Below are 20,549 nucleotides of genomic sequence, written 5' to 3'. Positions count from 1 at the left end.
GTGCTGTTCCTCGAGCAAGCAGGGAATTGTGACGTGTGAAAAGTTGTCTGTCAGAGAGACTACTTACAGACTTGGTGTCCAAGGATTTTATTGGGTGTTGGTTATGTGGTCACATCCTCTGCCCAGCACGTACCAAAATTCCAGACCCCAGAAGGAAAGCGGGAGTTCAGCATGAACCACTGTTGCACAGTTTAGGCATAGCAGACCACTCTTATCAGGGTGGTGAGGACCTTCCTGAGATCCAGGTTCCCAGATGCCAGCCAAGGACCAACTTTACTTGCCAAAGGGTAGAAGTCTCACGCCTGCTTTGTTAGCTCTTTTCTGCTCAGTGTCAGTATCCAAAGAACCCTTCCTTCCTTCCTTCCTTCCTTCCTTCCTTCCTTCCTTCCTTCCTTCCTTCCTTCCTACCTACCTACCTACCTACCTACCTACCTACCTACCTACCTAGTGGTTGTATCGTATTAATAGGATAAGTTCTTTAAAATAGGATTTGTGGCTCAGTCAGTTAAGCATCCAACTCTTGATTTTGGCTCAGGTCACAATCTCTCGGTCATGGGATTGAGCCCTGAGTCAGGCTCTGCACTGGGCGTGGAGCCTGCTTGGGATTCCCCCCTGACCCCCTTTTTCTTTGTCTCCTTCTCCTCCCCCCTCTCCATGTGTTCTCTTTCTTTCAAAAAAAAAAAATATAAAAGAATTAAATAGGATTTCTAAATAAAAGATACCCATATATTTCCGATTTTGATAACATGACATTGCTTTCTTGGGAGCTGTTGCTATTTATTTATGTGTTGGTTTATTAAACAACTGGATGGCAAAATATCTTCAATGACGGGAAATGAGTATGAATGAGATGAAGATGAGGTTGAAAGATAAAACAAGGTGAATTTTCTTGTTGCAGGTATTCTTGGGGTGTAAGTGTTAAAATTTAAAATGTAGCTGTCGTTTAGTCTTTTAAATCATGTTTATTCCTTTACTCCCTTCAAAGGGGCTAGAAGTGCCTGAAGACCCTGGTTGTTTGTGGATTACTAAAGCACCCCCTTGCCATCTCTTTCAGATGCTGTCTTCCTGATTTTGTACAAAGAATTATACTACAGGCACATATATGCCAAAGTCAGTGTGAGTATCTAAGTGTTGGTGGCGTTGTTTTAAACTGTGTGTCGTTTTTGTGTTTGGAACACAACCACTGGTTTATACTGGTTCGGTGTCCGAGAGTGGTTGGCATGTGTTCTCAGTGTTCTTTTAAGACATAACGGGGGGGGGGGGGGGGGGAGGGGGGGGGGGGGGCGCCCTAGGTGGTTGAGTAAGTTAACGTCTGACTTCGGCTTCAGGTCCTGATCTCACAGTACGTGGGTTCGAGCCCCGCGTCACAGTCTGGAGCCTGCTTCGGATTCTGTCTCCCTCTCCCTTTGCCCTTCCCCTTGTTCACGAGCTCTGTCTCTCTCTGTCTCTCAAAAAAAAATAAACGCTAAAAAAATAGTAATAATAACAACAGAGGGAATGATTGAATCTAGCAAGCTGGGTATCTATTCCAGACAAACTGTAATAGGTGATAGCTTTGCTGTCCGTTTTAATGTCTCCGTCCCCACAGTTTCTGACTTCCACTCATCACATTGATTGGGTTGTAGGATGCCATCCTAATAGTGTGTTCCTGAGTGCTGCCTTAATTTTTTTTTTTTATGTTTGTTTATTTTTGAGAGAGAGAGAGAGAGCGCGCGCGCGCGCACAAGCAGGGGAGGGGCAAAGAGAGAGGGAGGCACAGAAGCTGAAGCAGGTTCCAGGCTCTGAGCTGTCAGCACAGAGCCTGACATAGGGCTCATACTCATGAGCTGTGAGATCGTGACCTGAGCTGAAGTTGGATGCTTAACCGACTGAGCCACCCTGGGGCCCCCTGAGCACCTTCTTTTGTCTCTGCCTGTGATGTCCTTGCTTTTTTAACTCCAGTGCATTGCCGTGGCGTCTTCGACTCTGAAACATACATGAAATTGTCACCGTGTGTCAAGCATAATGCTTGGCACTTGACATGCATCTATATTCTAATCCTTACCGTAATCCTGCAGAGCAGGCAAATTGAGGTGGTTTTTCTCAAATTCATACAACTAAATTCATACAACTAGTAAGTGGCCAGACTCCTTGAACTCAGGCCTGTCTTATTGGAGTACCAGTGTTCTTTCCTCCACACTCCCCCTACTTTGGGCACCTGTTTGATTCTTCTCTGATTTCTGAATTTTAGAATGACCTAAGTCTCTTAAAATACGATCTGTACTATTTATACACATGATGACTGAAAATCTCTATTATTAGCCCCAGTGTCTCTAAATCCATACTTGCATATCCAGCTACCTATTCCACGTCTCCAGTTGGTTGTCTTTCTGGTCATCTCATCTCAAGTGTAACATACCCCAAACTGAAGTTTTCTTTTCCCTGTAAACCTGTTCTTCCCATGTCAGCCAACTCGCAGATAATACCACCGTGCATCCAGGTGACTTGGACTGAAAACCTTGGCCTCTTTCTTGACTTTTGTCTCACTTGACTTCTAGCCTTGCAGCAAATCCTGTTCAGCTCTATCTTCAACATACTTCTTGAAACCACCCACTTATCACTGCCACCACTGCTGCTATCCTAGTTCAACGCATTATCGTCTCTTGCCTGGACTGTGTAGCTGCTTACCTGGTGTCCATTTCCACTCTTCTACTAGAGTTTATCCTCAGTCTGGTAACCAGCGTGATCCTTTTGAAACATAGTCTCACCAAGTCACACCCTGCCTCCCAATCCTACCGTGACTTGCTCTTATACTTAGAATAAAATCCCAAGTCTTAGTCATAGTTCTGCTTGATCTGGCTTCCCCTCCTTTCCTGGGCTCCTGGCCATCCTCGGGCCAGCCTCCTGGCCACGCTTCAGAGCGTATGTGCATCACTAGCTGACATCGTATTATTTGTTTACTAGGTTTTTGTTTGCTACCCCCGCTAGAGGGTAAAACTCCGCCAGGGCACGGACTTGATCTTGTTCACGGGTGTAATCCCGTGCCTCGTCACTGATGGTGACAGGCTGATTGTTGGAGCGTGCGTGTGCATGTGTAAATGAAGGAAACTGGCACCATGATCTCTCCTTAGAATATTTCTGCCTGCTCACAGCTAACTCGGGTCTCGTCCCCCTGAGGGGTCAGCTTGACCTGACTAGCGAGCTCTTGCTTTGCCGTGGGAGCCACCGTGAGTGCCGGCTGGAGGCGTTCCCGTTGTCCGAGTACTGCAGGGGCCGTGCTTTTCTGGCGTCCCAGTGAGAGCTCTCACTACTTTATGTGAGAGAAAGTGAAGATTCCCTCCTACACTTGATGCTTTGGCTCAGGTACTATGTGAGCCATGCTGAGTCTAGCTAGCCTATATAACACGGCTTTCTTGGGAAGACCGTGGCATCAGAACCCACAGTGCAAGTGGTTCTACCACGTCCAATCTTACCTTTGGTCTGTAATAAAGATTCAGCAGAAGCTTATTGATCTTGTAACCTCTTCATTAGGTACCACATGGGGTACATTCATATATATGGCCAGTGTTAAATCTTGTGGGGCCGTTTCATTGAAAGAACACTTAACTATATTGGGCACTTTTACGACATAGTCTCATTCTACATAGACATTGAGTACCTTGTCAGAAGCTCAGTAAGCAGTGGGGCTAAAACTCCAGGGCTGTGTTCTTTCTCCCCCATTACAGATAGCATCGTGTTATTCCCCAGCTCAGAAGCCTTCAGTGGTTCTCCGTTCCCAGCAACATGAAGTCTAGATTGGGGGTCAGCAGCCTTCACTATGAAGGGCCAGATAGGTTTTTTTTTGGCTTTGAGGCCATCATGGTCTCTGTTGAATGTGTTCAGCACTGCCTTTGTAACAGCCGTAGACAGTGAGTGCAGGGCTCTGTTCCAGCTGAACTTTTTATTGACAAAAACAGGTGATGGTGGATTTACTGACCCCTCTGGCCTAGATTTCTGTTGACCTGAAAGACCTCTACATTCCTGGCCTCTTCTAGTCTCGTGTAGCCTAGTGTAGCGTTATCTGCTCTCACCATTCTTTGAGCGCTGTGATCTTACCTTTTTGCTTTTGTTAGTACTTCTGTCTTTCTTTCCTTCTTTTTTTTTAATGTTTGTTTTTGAGAGGGAGAGATGGAGACACAGAATCTGTAGCAGGCTTTATCTAGGCTCTGAGCTACCAGCACAGAGCCTGACGCCGGGCTCAAACTCATGAACTGTGAGATCACGACCTGAGCCAAAGTTGGGACGTTCAACCAACTGAGCCACCCAGGCGCCCCAGTACTCCTGTCTTTCTGCTTCACTGGATCTGCATGCTGGTTCTTTAATGGTCAGTTGGGGTTGTTGCCGTAAAACCTGAACATTACGGTCTGATATTCAATGCCCCTTTGAACTGCTCTTACGGTCTTCCCTCTGACTTGAGTGCTCTTTGCGTCCTCAGAAGGAGAGAGTCACCGTCAGTTCTCATGGGTCTTTAGCCGTCATGGTAGACCATGAGTAAAATACATAGATTTTATTTCTTTTCTTTCTTTTTTTTTTTTAAACATATATTTTATTTCTTAATATTTATTTTGAGAGAAAGCACTCATGTCAGGGAGGCAGAGGGGCACAGAGAAAGGGAGGGAGGGAGGGAGGGAGGGAGGGAGGGAGGGAATCCCAAGTAGATTCCATACTGTCAACACTGAGCCCAGTGTAGGGCTCAAACTCCCCGTGAGATCATGACCTGAGCTGAAATCAAGAGTCTGAATGTAAAGCAACTGAGCCACCCAGGGGCCCCGAGTAAAACACATTTAGATTAAACATCTGTGCTGATGTCTCCTTTCTTTTTACAGGGAGGACCCTCCTTGGAGCAGAGATTTGAATCCTACTACAACTACTGCAATCTCTTCAACTACATTCTTAGTGAGTTTGAGTTTGGTTAAGGGTGTGAGGCTGTGATGAGGCCCAGTGCTGGCCTCTAGCTTTTTGTTAGCAGAATTTTAATATGCAAGTGGAAGGGGGGATGTCCTGTCATTCATGGTCTTTTTAAGGGAAAAATTAGAAAATGTATTCTATATATAGCCTTACCAAGTGGGCATAGTTTGCATCTGACTTTGCTGTGATCTCCCACGCAGATGCCGATGGTCCTGCTCCCCTTGAACTACCCAACCAGTGGCTCTGGGATATCATTGATGAGTTCATCTATCAGGTATCTGGCTAGCCGTGATCTCATTTGAAATAACTAGTCCAACAAGGGAGCAACAGTTACCATTGTTTGCATTGTTAAAAAGATGCTTGGGATAAAAATGTCCCCATCGTGGTTGGGGATCTCCCCTGGTGGCGGTCCTCAGTGTCATGGTTTTCTGAAGAGTCAGTGACGCATAAGAGCTCTGGGTATCAATTTGGTAGTCGAGCTGAGTTGCACCAAGCTCTTACCTGACCTTGAGAGTTGGTCTGATAGGGAGAATAAAGGCTTCCTAGGCTTTGGAGTCAGGTAGAAGTGAGTGGGTGCTGGTGTGGGGGCTCCCACCTGGTAGTCTGTAAGGTGGACATGTTGTTTAAGCTCTCCCAAGTTTCACTTTCGTCTCCTAGGAAACAGAAATGTTGTATCCCTTGACTGTGATAGTGGTTATATGCTAGATAAGAATAAAGTAGAACATTAGCATCAAGGCGGAAACATTGCCTGTCTTGGAGTGCTCCTACGGAGGCTCCACCAAGAACTGGGTCAGATGTCAAGTACAGCAGCTGTGTAGCCCAGGGGTACACTTTTCAAGTCTTGCTGTTCACTAACCTGGGACCCTGGGCAAATTACTTAACCACATTGCCTTGGTTTCTGTAAAAGCGGGATTTGGGGGGTGATTACTGGAAATGACATCTAAAGTGCTTAGTGCAGTGCCTGTCACAGAAGAATTACTCAGTAGATGTGGCCTGGTTGTTGTGATGGTCAATACTATCATTATTCTTTTCCACCTTCTTTTAGGTCAGTTTTATTCTTTAAAAATAGAATATAGACTTAAAAAACACAGAATAATTGAATTTGGAGATACTTGTTTCCTGTGAGTTTTATGAGGACTGGATAACTCTCACTGGGAATTTCCGGAGAAATCAGATTCTTAATAAAGCTGTTATTTGAGCTGCACAGACCAGAGACTTAGAAAGTGTTGGCAAGTTGTGATTGGTGGGCTGAGAAAGCCCTCCCAGGGCCCTTTGGGAGAGGCTTTCTGCTTAAGATGAGGCTTTGGTGCCTTTTGTGCAGTGAGGGCCACAAACCACACTGGCCTGGTTTGCCCTTTCTGGCGTCTTGGCTTGTGTCAGCCCCTTCTTTGGCATATTTTAGAAGGTTGGTGGTCCTGTTGACTCACAGCAGGTCAAGGAGGATCATCTGTGCTAAGGTTCTTCATCCTTCTTAAGATTATCATAATCCCTTGGGCTTAGCTGGTGCTCTCTTAAGGGGCTTAAAGCGCTCTCACCTGTAACAGAGCCTGGCCAGTGAGGGCCAGGTGGGATTCTGCCTGGCCAGGTAGATGTCACACGGGTAAGTGGCTCTTTCCCGCCACTCTGCTTTTATTTACTTTTATCAGTACAAGTATTACATCTATGTATCGTTACTGTTTAAAAACTTCGTCTATTTCACGTTGCAGATAAAAGTGTCTTCCTCGCCTTTGTGGAGGCATCAGTTATTGTCTGGAAAGATAGATACCATGTTAATGTTTCTCAGGGTTACATACATACAAAAATAACTCCATTTAGAAATGGTTCAATAATATATTTATGTAATTTGTTATGATGTGGAACACTTAACATGTCTACATAGAGACAGCTTGGTTTTTTTCTGCTTACTACAAGATCTGTGTAAACTACCTTTTTGGTGATGAACATTTAGGTTTTCAGTTTCTACTGCTACAAACAGTGAGTTAGTAAATATCCTCATTTATGTTACACATAGGTTCGTCGTCTCTAGAGATCACTAGAGGTAGAATTGTTGGTTGAAGGATATTTGCTTTTTATGTTTTTTTAAATCAGCTTTATAGAGTCAAAATTTGCATACAGTAAAATACCAATTTTAAGTGCACTGTTGATGAGATTTGACAAATGTGTACACCGCCACTGTAGAGATCTAGAACATGCAGTCCCTTGGGATTTTAAGAAATAGTAACATCTTGCCCTCCCCGAGGGCTGTGTCAAATTACACTGCTGTCAGCAGTATTTGAGAATTTCTATGCTGTGGATGTTACTGGTCTAATTTTTGTCTGTTTGATGGGAAAGAAATGGTGATCTCATTTTAATTTGCATTTCTCTGGTATCTGAAGAGATCAAGCGTTTTCCCTGTTAATTGACCAATCTTATTTTTCTTTGAAGTGATCATCAGTGTCCTTTGTCCATTGTTCCATTGGATTGTCTTGTTCTTACTGACATAGAATCTGTTCAGTATTCTGGATACTCTTCTGTTAATTGTAAATCTGGAAACATTTTCCTACATTCTTAGAGGAAGATGATATTTTGGAGTTGAACATTCTTGGGTCATCTAGGACCTAGATTCTAGGTCACTGGTTTCCAAACGTGGTGTGCACCAGAATCAACCAAGGAGCTTTTACAAACTAATTGACTGCGTAGGTCTCTTGTGCTATTTTCTGGGTGACTGATGGAGCCCCAGCCCATTGCTGGTCCCAGATGGAACCACTGCCTCAAAAAATACCTGTGGTATGGGCTCTATATGTGCCTTACGCTGGGTGGTTAGGGTCTGTGGTTGGTACAGAGGCGACTCAGAGTGGGTTCCTGTCCTAGGTGAATTGATGGTGAACTCCAGTAGGGAAGACACACGTACAGACACCTGCCCTGTCTCCACCGCATTCATAATCCTGACTCGGGCACGGCACAGCCGTCTAGGAGTAGATCTGTTCCAAGCCACCTGCTTCTGATAGCCAGGTTGACTGCATTGCAAAGCTCATAGACTTTACACTGAAGTCTGGAGTCAAATACCAAACTGAATGTGTTTTTTTGTTTTACAACCTAACTTTCCTCTTAGAGATCTAGCTAGCCGAGGAAGAACTAACGTGCTCAGTAATGAACAAAGTTCAATTTAAACCAAGATGGCTTTGCAAAAACAGGTAGCGTGCAGAACAGTTTGGCATGAGCGGCAGTAGCCCCGGCCCTCCCCTCCCAGTCCACAGCCCCCCCACGGCCTCGTGTTCTGCACCGGGCGCCACTCGGTCTCTCTCCCTTCTTCCCGACAGTTTCAGTCGTTCAGTCAGTACCGCTGTAAGACCGCCAAGAAGTCAGAGGAGGAGATTGACTTCCTTCGTTCCAATCCCAAAATCTGGAACGTGCACAGCGTCCTCAATGTCCTTCACTCCCTAGTAGACAAGTCGAACATTAACCGGCAGCTGGAGGTGTACACGAGCGGAGGTGAGTGCTGCTTGCCATCTGTTCCCGTGGAAGAGAGGCCACAGAGGGGTCGCTGCGGCTTAGGGAACCGGCTGCTCCCGTTTGGTGTTGGACGTGGGCAGTAGCCAAGTGCTGATGTCGGGGGCTGTGCGGCTTGGCAGCCTGTCGCCGACAGACTGAACCGGCACTCGTGAGACCAGCATTCGCAGGCACTTGTACTGTCTCCGGGGCCTTTGTTTAGATCAGCGATTCTCCCAAGTTTTTGGTGTCGGGACTGCTTTGCAGTCTTTAAAGATTGGGAATCAGCAAGTTGAGCCGTATAAATTTTGCCCCTGTGAGAAGAGTATCATTTTCTCAAATCACTTTGGCACCGGGTTTCATGGAAGAGAGCTCCGTGTGCTTCTGCCTTCTGTCTGTTGCAGTTACAGTCTGTTTTAGTTGCAGTAGATGAGGGAGACCGGGCCTCATCCAGACATGGAGTCGGGAAAGGGAGGAGTATCTCAGCAGCCTTTTCAGTCTTTGCGTTCTTTGCTGCTACATCAAAACTTGACAGCGAGGGGTTCATACCCGTTCATTGGATGAGGATTCTGAAAACGTTAGCAGTGAACTTTTACTTTCTTATGTTAAAGTTCATAGGTTTATCCTGCAGCTTGAATGGATCTTTTTTTTTCTTTTCTTTTCTTTTTTTTTTTTTTTTTTTACTGCTGCATGGTTTTGTAGAATACTGGTTCATGGAGTTATAAAGATTCTCTGTTGACAGATTTTATTATATAATTAAAAAAATATTTTTAAATGTTTATTTTTGAGAAAGAAGGAGACAGAGTGCAAGCTGGGGAGGGGCAGAGAGAGAGGGAGACACAATCCGAAGCGGGCTCCAGGCTCTGAGCTGTCAGCACAGAGCCCAGCGCGGGACTCGAACTCACAAACCGTGAGATCATGATCTGAGCTGAAGTCAGATGCTTAACGGACTGAGCCATCCAGGCGCCCTTTTATTAGACAGTTTTTAAAGACCACATCTGTTACTTTTGTCACAGTCCCATCAGACAAGTCTTGATATGGAAGGCGTTGAACTCATAGTGGCAGATACAAGTTCTTTAAGACTACAGTTTTTGCTTAAAAGCTCACATTTTCATTGGCAGTGAAGTGAGCACTGTCCATTTTGTTGTTTAAATGTAACAGGTTCGCTTCGTTCAGTTTTGGAACGTGTCTGCTAAACACCCCAATCTGAATTTATGGGCCATTCTTTCAAGTAAAAATAGTATTTTGTGAAAAAAGTGGCTGGTTCTTTTCCTGCATGTGGTGGGAAAGATACAGTAGTTGCAGTGCCACTGCCTGATTTATGCTGAGTTGTTGGTAGTTTTACCCATGTTGTTCTCGGGTGTTCGGGGCAAGTGTCAGTTCAGTGAGAAAGACAAATCGCATCTTAGTGTTATTAGGAAAATAGCTTTGACCTCAAGAACTTCCTGAAAGCGGCGGCCTTGGTGAGTAAACTGCTCCTGATAAAAGGGGCCATCTTGGTATTCTCAGGTGTCTTGGGACCAAAAAAAAACCACCAAAAAACTGTCACCCCACTCAGGCAACTCTTGTTGGTAAATTTAAGATTAGTTTAAGGCCAGGGAGGCCTCGCTGGCTCGTTCGGTGGAGCATGTGATTCTTGATCTCAAAGTCATGAGTTCGAGCCCACGTTGGGCATAGGGATTCCTTTAAAAAAGAAAAGGTTAGCGTCAGGTCAAGTGTGCTGCTTCTTGGTATTTCTTTGAGGGCAGTGAATCTCTGTTGCCGGAAGCTTTAGAGGCTGCCGGTAGGTGAAGAGGTCACCGAGGGACGTTCAGGGCTCAGGCTTACCTTCTTTCACCTGCCCCTGCGGAAGCGTTCACGGTATCTGTTTCTCTCAGGTGACCCCGAGAGTGTGGCCGGGGAGTATGGACGGCACTCCCTTTACAAGATGCTTGGGTATTTCAGCCTGGTGGGGCTCCTGCGTCTGCACTCCCTGTTGGGGGATTACTACCAGGCCATCAAGGTGCTGGAGAATATCGAACTGAATAAGAAGGTGATTACCTGCACCTCCCTCCCCTCCCCACCCCTCCCCCCACCCCCTTCCGGAGCCAGAGGGTCTGCTTCAAGAGACACTCTGATCTATTAGGATACATTTCAGGGAGAAGAAAGGATTCACCCCCAGGCCAGTTGAAAACTGAAAACTGGGGGAACCACTGTAATGAAAATCTGAGCCTGGGCAAGGTGCTTTGTCCATGTTAGTTAGTAACACTTGAACTATTCAGCAGTCTCTGATTCTGTTTTCAAAACAGAATGACAATGGTAGATGGGTAGATTTTTACCATTCAGGTTTCACTTGTTAAGGAATTAACAGAAGATTTAGTTCTAAGATGGTTAGATAATGGTTATTAGCTGTGGTGGTTTTTCTTAGCCACAGAAAAATTGGTGCCTTTTTGACATGTGTGTATCTTCCAGTCTTTGTTTATCTGTTCCTTTATCAAGTTTATCTGGAAAAGCAAGGAGTAGAAAGCAAGGAGGAGTATGTGACTGAGGTATAGAGGGATTTGGATCTGAAAGAAATTTTAAGGTTACCTGATTCAGGCCCCCCCCCCTTAAAATATCTAACAAAATGAGGTTCTCAGGTCCTAGAACTTAATCGGTGAATGGTATGGTCTGTACTCAGAACCTCTGACTCGAGCCAGGGCTTCCCCTGGGTGGTCCAGGGCTTCTGCCTCAGCTGACACTGGGCCCTGCCAACCTCCAGACTCTCTCTGGGGTGGATCGGTTCTGGGACTCATGGGTGCTTCTCCCTTCTTCCGCAGAGCATGTACTCTCGTGTGCCCGAGTGCCAGGTGACCACTTACTACTACGTCGGTTTTGCCTATTTGATGATGCGTCGCTACCAGGATGCCATCCGGGTCTTTGCCAACATCCTCCTCTACATCCAGAGGACCAAGAGCATGTTCCAGAGGACCACATACAAGTATGAGATGGTGAGGAAGCCTCCGACCGGCCTGACCCCTTGGCACCTAGGCCATCAGTTTTGGGGAAACGCCATCCAAAATGTTGCTCTTTGTATGCCTTTTCAAGCTGGCATGCTCTAAGTTTCTTTTCTTTGTGTCTCTTATCTCAGATAACATTAACTCCTTAACAATAGGGACAGTATCTTCCATTTTACTTTTGTCCCACGACAGTGCCTAGATGTATTCAAAAACCGTTTGCTGAGCGTTCACTGGGCTGTCGGTGTTTAAAAATGAGTTAGATGTGGGGGGCGCCTGGGTGGCGCAGTCGGTTAAGCGTCCGACTTCAGCCAGGTCACGATCTCGCGGTCCGTGAGTTCGAGCCCCGCGTCAGGCTCTGGGCTGATGGCTCGGAGCCTGGAGCCTGTTTCCGATTCTGTGTCTCCCTCTCTCTCTGCCCCTCCCCCGTTCATGCTCTGTCTCTCTCTCTGTCCCAAAAATAAATAAAAAACGTTGAAAAAAAAAAAAAAATGTGTTTAAAAAAAAATGAGTTAGATGTGGGTACCGCCCTCACGCAGTTTGCCGTGGAGGAGGGTGGGTCCAAGACGTGCACAGCATTGAGGTTTCTTTTTTTTTTTTTAATTTTTTTTTTTTTCAACGTTTTTTATTTATTTTTGGGACAGAGAGAGACAGAGCTGAACGGGGGAGGGGCAGAGAGAGAGGGAGACACAGAATCGGAAACAGGCTCCAGGCTCCGAGCCATCAGCCCAGAGCCCGATGCGGGGCTCGAACTCACGGAGTTCGCGAGATCGTGACCTGGCTGAAGTCATACGCTTAACCGACTGCGCCACCCAGGCGCCCCAGCATTGAGGTTTCTAGGCAGAGAAAAGGTGTCGGGACTTAGAAGTATGGTGATGTAGCACCACGATGGACTCTCTTGTCGGGGCGGAGGCAGGAGAGTAGTCAGATTGGGGGCGTCAGGTTCTGGAGTGGCCTTCACCACCCAGCTAGGCTGTTTGATCGTCACGGGCGTCACGGCGCCATCCGAGTTTCTGGGTGACTCGGTCGTAAGTGGCGTGGGAGCATCGATCTGGTGGAGTGTGGGGTGGTCCGGGGAGGAGGAGGAGGCCCCGGTAGAGCATGCAGGAGCCGGCCAAGGAGGACCCGGAAGTGGGCTGGGGAGGTTCACTAGAGCTAGAGGGCACATTGGGAGAGACTGTGGGAGGGCGAGCGGCCCCGGGAGGGTGTCGGGGCGACGGCGGCAGGGACTCGCGAAAGTCCGTGGCATTTGACCCTGCGGCGGCTTCTCTCCCGCCCCCAGATTAACAAGCAGAACGAGCAGATGCACGCGCTGCTGGCCATCGCACTCACCATGTACCCCATGCGAATCGACGAGAGCATTCACCTCCAGCTGCGGGAGAAATACGGGGACAAGATGCTGCGCATGCAGAAAGGGGACCCGCAGGTCTACGAGGAGCTCTTCAGCTACTCGTGCCCCAAATTCCTGTCGCCCGTGGTGCCCAACTACGACAACGTGCACCCTAACTACCACAAGGAGCCCTTCCTGCAGCAGCTGAAGGTGTTCGCCGATGAAGTGCAGCAGCAGGCCCAGCTCTCGACCATCCGCAGCTTCCTCAAGCTCTACACCACCATGCCTGTGGCCAAGCTGGCTGGCTTCCTGGACCTCACGGAGCAGGAGTTCCGCATCCAGCTCCTCGTCTTCAAACACAAGATGAAGAACCTGGTGTGGACCAGCGGCGTCTCTGCCCTGGACGGCGAGTTTCAGTCGGCGTCTGAGGTGGACTTCTACATCGATAAGGTACGGCTGGCCCCCGGCCTGGGCCTCTGGGGCCCCGTGTTCACGCCCCCCGCGACAAACACCGACCGGGCGCCCGCCGCGCCGAGCATCTGGGACTTGGCGGTGAACAAAATCCACAAAGCTTTCTGCCCCAGCGCCGAGGTACTAATGTAAGAAAATAGACACGGAGCGTTCCGATGCCGCGAATCAGGTAGCAGGTGTCGATGCGAAACGAGCAGACCCGCTTAATTTTTTAAGAAAAAAAGTTCTGTTCGAGTCCGCGTTAAGACAGCTGCCCGAGAGGCATGGTCCCCACAACGTAGAGAATGCTCCAGGGAACGAACGTTTGGTGTGAGAGTTCTATATGGTTTTGTTTTGTTGACTTGTAAGTCGCAGTGAATGACCTTCCAGAGAGTTACAGGCTTTATGGCACGTGCAGGACTGTATGACTTTAATCTTACGGGAATCCGGGAGTTGTTTTTCTGTTTCTTCAGCCCACATTCTTTTTTTTTTTTTTTTAACTATTTTTTTTCTATTTCTTATCTTTATGTTTGGAATGCTTCTCTCTCTCTCTCTCTCTCTCTCTCTCTTTTTTTTTTTTTTTTTTAAATGAAGTAGATGTACAGAGTTTGCTTGGGGCAGAAATAGAACCCGTGCTTTGAGGTTTTGCCAGGTCATTTTGACCTTAGGTAAGGGTTAAAGTATAGCTTCCCTGAGAGCCCAGGAGCAGGGCCCACAAACACGGAGAGGTGAAATTTTTCCTTCATTTTGTGGTAGGTTAGAATCATCAGGTGCTACCCAGTTACCGGTGGTAGTGGTGGTGGGAGGCAGGGGTCGCGGGACTGAATAAGGTGCTCGGGACAGCCCGTGCTGAGGAAGGGAAATCAAAGCTAAGACTTGAGGGAGGTAAAGACATTAGCCAAACGCACATCCGGGGGAACAGCCGTCCACGTAGAGGGAGCAGAGGCCCTGGGCAGGAGCGAGGGGACAGCTTTGGTGTGGCTGGAGCGGCCCGTGAGAGGAGGCCGTGGCCGAGGGAAGGCTGGAGAGGGAAGAGGGTGGGTGCTGTGTCACATCTTCCATCTTTTTTTCCCCTCTGTTCTGCTTAATTTCCTTTGGATATATTGTTCTGTCCCTGTTCGTGTCTTCAGCTCTGCTTTTGCTTTCTCTGATTTTTTTTTTTTTTTTCACGGTTCAGTGTTTCCTCAGATGCCTTTTTTGTTTTTTAAACCTAGGACGACCGTTCATTCTCCTAGAGGGGATTTGCTTTTGCCTCTTCAAGGTGCCTGGGGAGATTACTGGTCCGGGACCACCATAGACCAAAGCCTCAGGTTTTCTGGGTGGGACCAGGTAGCAGGCCCAGGCTGCAGCTGCGGATTGTCAGAAGAATCACCTCGTGCTTATAGTATGTTGGGGATGGGTCTCTTTCTGTTATGCTCCTTGGCCAATTTGGTGAGCTTTGCTTGATGTCTGGAGCAGGCAGTTGTGTCCGTGTCCGCCTTTAGCTTCAGGGTGTAGCCCTTCAGGGTCCCAGCAGTGCAGGGAGGGGTTTCTGTAAGACGCCCCAGCCTTGGTTTGTCCTCTCTGTGCAGGTCTTCTAGGATTGATTAGCGAATGTCTTCAGTGCAGAGGGGGCTTCTGTGTTTTACTCAGGATGGTTTATTTTCTCTTAAGTAGCTCTGTATTCTCTTGTCAGCTCTTTGATGTTATGAGGAGGTTTAAAAAATTTTTTTTGTTTAACATTTACTCGTTTTTGAGAGCACGCAAGCGGGTTGAGGCAGAGAGAGAGGGAGACACAGAATCCGAAGCAGGCTCCAGGCTCTGAGCTGTCAGCACAGAGCCTGACACGGGGCTCGAACTCACAAACCGAGAGATCATGACCTGAGCCGAAGTCGGACGCTTAACCGACTGAGCCACCCAGGCGCCCCAAACTTCACTGTTTTAAAGGGTATAATCCCAAGGGTGCCTGCGTGGCTCTTGATTTTGGTTCAGGCCACGATCTCACAGTTTGGAACTTTGAGCTCGAGTCCCGTGTCTGGCTCTGCACTGACAGCATGGAGTCTGCCTGGGATTCTCTCTCCCTCTGTCTCTGTCCTTCCATTTGCTCATGTGTACGAGCTTGCACTCTGTCTGTCTCTCTCTCTCTCTCTCTCTCTCTCTCAAATAAACTTTTTTTTAAAAAAGGGTATAATTCCATGGTTGTTAGTATATTCATAGTGTCACACAACCATTTCCACTGTCTAATTCTGCAACATTTCCCACATCCCCGAAAGAAGCTTCTACTCATTAGTGGTCATTCCCAGTTCCCCTTGTACCCTAGTCCCCGGGAAACCAGTAGTCTGCTTTCTGTCTCTGTGGATTTATCTCTCTCTCACTCTTTTTTTTTTTTTTTTTAAGTTTATTTGAGCGTGAGAGAGCACGCATGCGAACAAGGGAGGGTCAAAGAGAGGGAGAGAGAATCACGGGTGCCCAGCCAACCGAGCCCCCCAGGTGCCCCTGGATTTGTCTATTTTTCGACATTTCCTATACATGGAATCATAAAATATGTGGCCTTTTGTGTTTGCCTTGTTTCATTGGATGTGCTTTCAAGTTGCCTCCAGTTGTAGCATGTATTAGTGCTTTATTCCTTTTCAAGGCCGAAAAATCCTCCACCGTATGGATATACCGCTTTATTCATCCACTCATCGGTTGATGGACATTGAATCGTTTTCGCCTTTTGGGTATTGTGGATATAGCACTGCTGTGAGTTTTTGTGAGCACATAATCTCTTGGGTGTATACCTACTTGTGGAATTGCTGGGTCAGTTTGGGTAGTTTGTTTTGAAAGCTCATCTTGCTAAACAAACCGTGTCATTCGGAGTTTATGACTTTTGCAAGACTTAGTGTTTGGCAGAACTTAGCTATCTCTGACGCGAACCAAAAGTAGAAACATCGGAAGTGGAAGTTTTCCAATGTTTTATTCGTGCTTTTAAAAGTCAAAACTGTCCCTTGCAGCATTACATCAACTACCTAAAGTCCTTTTTGAGTGTATTCCCAGTACCTGACATACACACATTCTTTGGCAATGTCAGTAACCTGGTCCATCCCTCTGTCATCTCTTTGTGACCCAGCTGAACTAGTCCCAACTATCTGGATGGTCTTTAATAAAATACTTCTCCCGGGGCGTCTGGCTGGCTCAGTCAGTAGAATATACAACTCTTGGGCTCAGGGTTGTGAGTTCAAGTTCCACGTAGGGCATGGAGATTTCTTTTCTTTAAAAATGTGTGTGTGTGTGTGTGTGTGTGTGTGTGTGTGTGTGTGTGTGTAAAGAAATATATGTATGTAGATATATATGGTAATGTATATATATACATACGCAGATGCAAGTAAATGCTTCTCCCAAGAATTAGCCATTTAGTTATTACAGATAAAATTTTGTCATGATTTGTAATATTCATATTGTAAGTTAATACTGATTAATAAGTCCGTATGTGAAAAAAATTTCGGGGATATTTTTCTTTTATTACTGTTCCTCTTACTGGTTCAGGTTCATCTTTGGCAAAATGCTGCTTTCTGTTTTGTTTTGTTCTCAGTAAAGATTTTTTTTTGAGTAATCTCTACACCCGGCCTGGGGCCCAAACTCCTAGCACAGGATCAAGAGTTGCATGTTCCACTGACTGAACCAGTGAGGCACCCCTGCTTTCTGTTTTTCTGGCTTTTCTTTTTTCATCCTTGACTTGAAAAAGTCCTCTCAAAGAGATTCAGAAGGTTCTTGGGTCTTAACCTAGATTATGTAGTAATTTACAAGTAAATTGGTGTTCAACCACATTTGAGCTAAAACACACAATTTAAAATCTGGGCTAATTTGAAACATTACACTCCCAAACAGTGTTGAGAATAAAATGTTGAGGATGCCTGGCTGGGTCAGTCAGTGGAGCATGGGACTCTTCATATCAGGCTTGTAGGTTCAAGCCCTTGTTGGGTATAGAGATTACTAAAATAACAAAAATCTTAAAAAAAAAAAAAAAAAAAAGAATAAAATACTGTCTTAAATGTTTTTATTGCCGAAAGAGTCCTATTCGTTAAAAAAATAAAAACAATAAATAAAAATAAAATCTAGGGGCGCCTGGGTGGCTCGGTCGGTTAAGCGTCCGACTTCGGCTCAGGTCATGATCTCACGGTCCGTGAGTTCGAGCCCCGCGTCGGGCTCTGTGCTGACCGCTCAGAGCCTGGAGCCTGTTTCAGATTCTGTGTCTCCCTCTCTCTGCCCCTCCCCCGTTCATGCATGCTCTGTCTCTCTCTGTCTCAAAAATAAATAAACGCGGGGCGCCTGGGTGGCGCAGTCGGTTAAGCGTCCGACTTCAGCCAGGTCACGATCTCGCGGTCCGTGAGTTCGAGCCCCGCGTCAGGCTCTGGGCTGATGGCTCGGAGCCTGGAGCCTGTTTCCGATTCTGTGTCTCCCTCTCTCTCTGCCCCTCCCCCGTTCATGCTCTGTCTCTCTCTGTCCCAAAAAAATAAATAAAAAATGTTGAAAAAAAAAAAATTTAAAAAAAAAAATAAATAAAAAAAAAAATAAATAAACGCTAAAAATAAAATCTAAAAAACCTTGAAAGTAAAAATAAATGGGGTGCCTGGGTGGCTCAGTCATTTGAGTGTCCAACTCTTGATTTTGGCTCAGGTCATGATCCTAGCGTTGTGGGATTGAGCCCTGCGTGCTGAGTATGGAGCCCGCCTAGAATTCTGTCCCTGTCGGTCTCCCTCTCTCTGGCTCTTGCTCTCCTTTCCCTCTCCCCTCCCCACCCCACTCCCAGCTCATGGGTGCGCAGGCCCTCTCTCACACTCTCTCTCTCTCTCTGAAATAAAAAAAATTAAAAAGGAGAAAATAAAAGTAAATGAATTAACAGGAAGAAAATAAAAATCAACCGCTTAGAAAGAAAGAAAGCCGCCACCAACTGGTTACGCTCCCCTATAGGCTCCCGCCCCCCCCAAAACAACACACACCTATTTGCTTTTGAAAAGCACTGTAGGGCGTTATTTAGCAGCATGGTTACTTGCAAGTCCGTTAGTGGCTCTACCTCACTGCCCCTCTGATTCTACTTTTTCCACAGGACATGATCCACATCGCAGACACCAAGGTTGCCAGGCGCTATGGGGATTTCTTCATCCGGCAGATTCACAAGTTTGAGGAGGTGAGAAATCTGAGAGAGTGTGTGGTGTGTGGGCTAGGGACCGAGGTTGGGAACTTGGTTGGGGGGTTAGGAAGTTTTTACATTTTTCGTTTCAACAAAGCCCCAAGTTGGCCCTTGAAGTTTCTGAGCTAGACTGGCTGGCTGCTTGGGGTTTGGGGAGTGGGGCTGGGCCTGTAGCAGTTGCTGCGTCAGCCTTCTCCAGAGCATCTCTTTCCAAGATCCCTCTCTGCGGGTGGCCGGCTCTCCTCTCTCTGCCTCCCTGGTATTTCCTAATATGGGCGGATTCACTGCCTGCTCTTACCCATCCCTCCCCATGTGCCAGTCACTCTCTTAGACAGGTCTGGCCAGTTTCTGCAGGCAGGGAACAGGAAGCTGTGTTTGACAGACTGGGCGCATTCCACATCTTGCCCTGGGAGAGGTCTTGTGGGTCAGGCCAAACACTAGGAGGGTGCAGGGTGCAATGGCATGGGGGTCTCTTTGTGGCCATAGCTGGAGCCACTTCGTCCTGGTGTTCTGAGTCCTCCAGCAGAGGTCACTGTTAAACGCTCCGGTCCGTGGCACCTGGCTCCTCCTGCAGGAGGCCCTGGCAGGCTTAGCCTCTCTGAGGCCTAGAAAATGGGCCAAGCCATGTAGGGGGTGTGTGTGTGTGTGTGTGTGTGTGTGCGCGCGCACGCACATTCTGTGTGAAGGACAGGTAGAAGAACAGTCTGTGTGAAATTTTTTTAAGTTTATTTACTTATTTTGAGAGATAGCAGAAGCAGGGGAGGGACAGAGAGAGAGGGAGAGAGAAACCCAAGCAGGCTCCGTGCTGTCAGCTTAGAGCCTGATGTGGGACTCGAACTCACGAAACATGAGATACGACCTGAGCTGAAAGCCAGCCGGACGCTGAACCGGCTGAGCCACCCGGGAGCCCCCAGTCTGCATGAATTAATTGCGCACGGCCACAGGTGTCAGGATTGGAGCCCCTAACTGAGGCTGTATACACACACAGCGGACACCTACGCCCGCATCAGAGACGCCCTCCCTGACTTCAGAAGGGCGGCCCAGGGGTTGGGCCTGGTGGTCGTGTGCCTGCAGGAACAGGGTTGGTGAAATCTCCATAGCTAACTTTGCTTTTCTCTTTCTTCTAGCTCAATCGAACTCTGAAGAAGATGGGACAGAGACCCTGAGTACTTTCACACTGTTCTTAGTCAGGAACCTATTCTGATGTCTTTGTAGGTGGGGTGTATTTTTGTCACCGTGAAGCCTTTACCTGGATCGGCCATCAGCTGTTCAGCTGAGTTGAAGTTTATTTGAATTAAGGACTGAAATGTTTTAAATAGGCCTCAGTAAAAGATCTTCTTTGGAGCCAGATTTGTCATCTAATCATTGTTGGGGGGAATCTGTGGTTGAGGGCAACAGTATGTGATTTCCTCTGATTTTCTCCTGATGCGTCAGTTACTGGTGTTTAAATTGAACTCACAGTTTGTGGGACATTTTCACGGTTGGTATCTGATTGACCCCTCTCAAGAATCCTGTGAGCATTAGTGACCTGTCACAATTCGCATGCATGAAAGCTGAAGTGCTGCGTCTTGGGGAGAAACTTGGACCCCTCGTACTGTCCTGAACCTGAACCGTGCTAAGAGGAAGCTGTGTGTGCTGCTCACGCCTTACAGCGCGGGTTCAGCAATAGTATCCTCACTTCGCTGGTGAGGAAACAGACTTGGGTTGTAAAGTGCCTTGATCAAGGTCATATAGTTATAAAAAAGCCAAGACCCGGCTCCAGACTACTTTTTTCTGCCATCTTCTGCCATGTCTTTGATTCCTCCCACTGAAAACCTTGACCTGTGTTGTGCGCAGCCTCTCCTACCCTCCGTGAGTTTGAAACGGCTGCCTGTCAGCACCTTTGTGGCCAGTCACCACTGAGTTGGGTCTGTTTTTCACTCTCTCTGCCATTTCTTCCTTACACGCCCACATGGGATCTGCCGTCTTGGGGGCTTCTCTGAGAAGAGCCACGTCCAAACCTAGCGGTCTACACTGTTTTCAGAACCAATTTCTAATCTTCTAACAGAGCACAGACAGTACAGATCTATGATTATTGAAAATTTCACTGAAGATGGTTATCTCTGGCATCTCACCTGACCTAGTCGTCAAAGATCAGATGTGCTTTAAGTCTTTTTTTTTTTTTTTTTTTTTTTCAACGTTTTTAATTTATTTTTGGGACAGAGAGAGACAGAGCATGAACGGGGGAGGGGCAGAGAGAGAGGGAGACACA

The 20,549-nt window shown here is 47.0% G+C and overlaps 1 protein-coding gene across 2 annotated transcripts in view; it reads left to right on the top strand.

Moving 5' to 3' along the window:
* The window catches only part of EIF3L (eukaryotic translation initiation factor 3 subunit L), a 29,277-nt gene extending 9,635 nt beyond the window's left edge, over positions 1 to 19,642 (top strand). For both annotated transcript variants that reach the window (XM_058741330.1, XM_058741331.1), the window contains 9 exons: positions 1,055 to 1,116; positions 4,845 to 4,914; positions 5,127 to 5,200; positions 8,226 to 8,397; positions 10,272 to 10,426; positions 11,193 to 11,363; positions 12,652 to 13,149; positions 18,215 to 18,295; positions 19,426 to 19,642. In XM_058741330.1, coding sequence (XP_058597313.1) covers positions 1,055 to 1,116; positions 4,845 to 4,914; positions 5,127 to 5,200; positions 8,226 to 8,397; positions 10,272 to 10,426; positions 11,193 to 11,363; positions 12,652 to 13,149; positions 18,215 to 18,295; positions 19,426 to 19,464 — 1,322 coding nt within the window. In that variant the 3' untranslated portion in view covers positions 19,465 to 19,642. The remainder of the gene's footprint in view (positions 1 to 1,054; positions 1,117 to 4,844; positions 4,915 to 5,126; positions 5,201 to 8,225; positions 8,398 to 10,271; positions 10,427 to 11,192; positions 11,364 to 12,651; positions 13,150 to 18,214; positions 18,296 to 19,425) is intronic.
* Positions 19,643 to 20,549: the final 907 nt, after the last annotated feature.

Source organism: Neofelis nebulosa, chromosome 8, assembly GCF_028018385.1.
Source record: "Neofelis nebulosa isolate mNeoNeb1 chromosome 8, mNeoNeb1.pri, whole genome shotgun sequence".
Classification (NCBI taxonomy): Eukaryota; Metazoa; Chordata; class Mammalia; order Carnivora; family Felidae; genus Neofelis; species Neofelis nebulosa.
The sequence above is the reverse complement of the archived record's forward strand: the minus strand, read 5'-3'. Positions and strand labels throughout refer to the sequence as shown.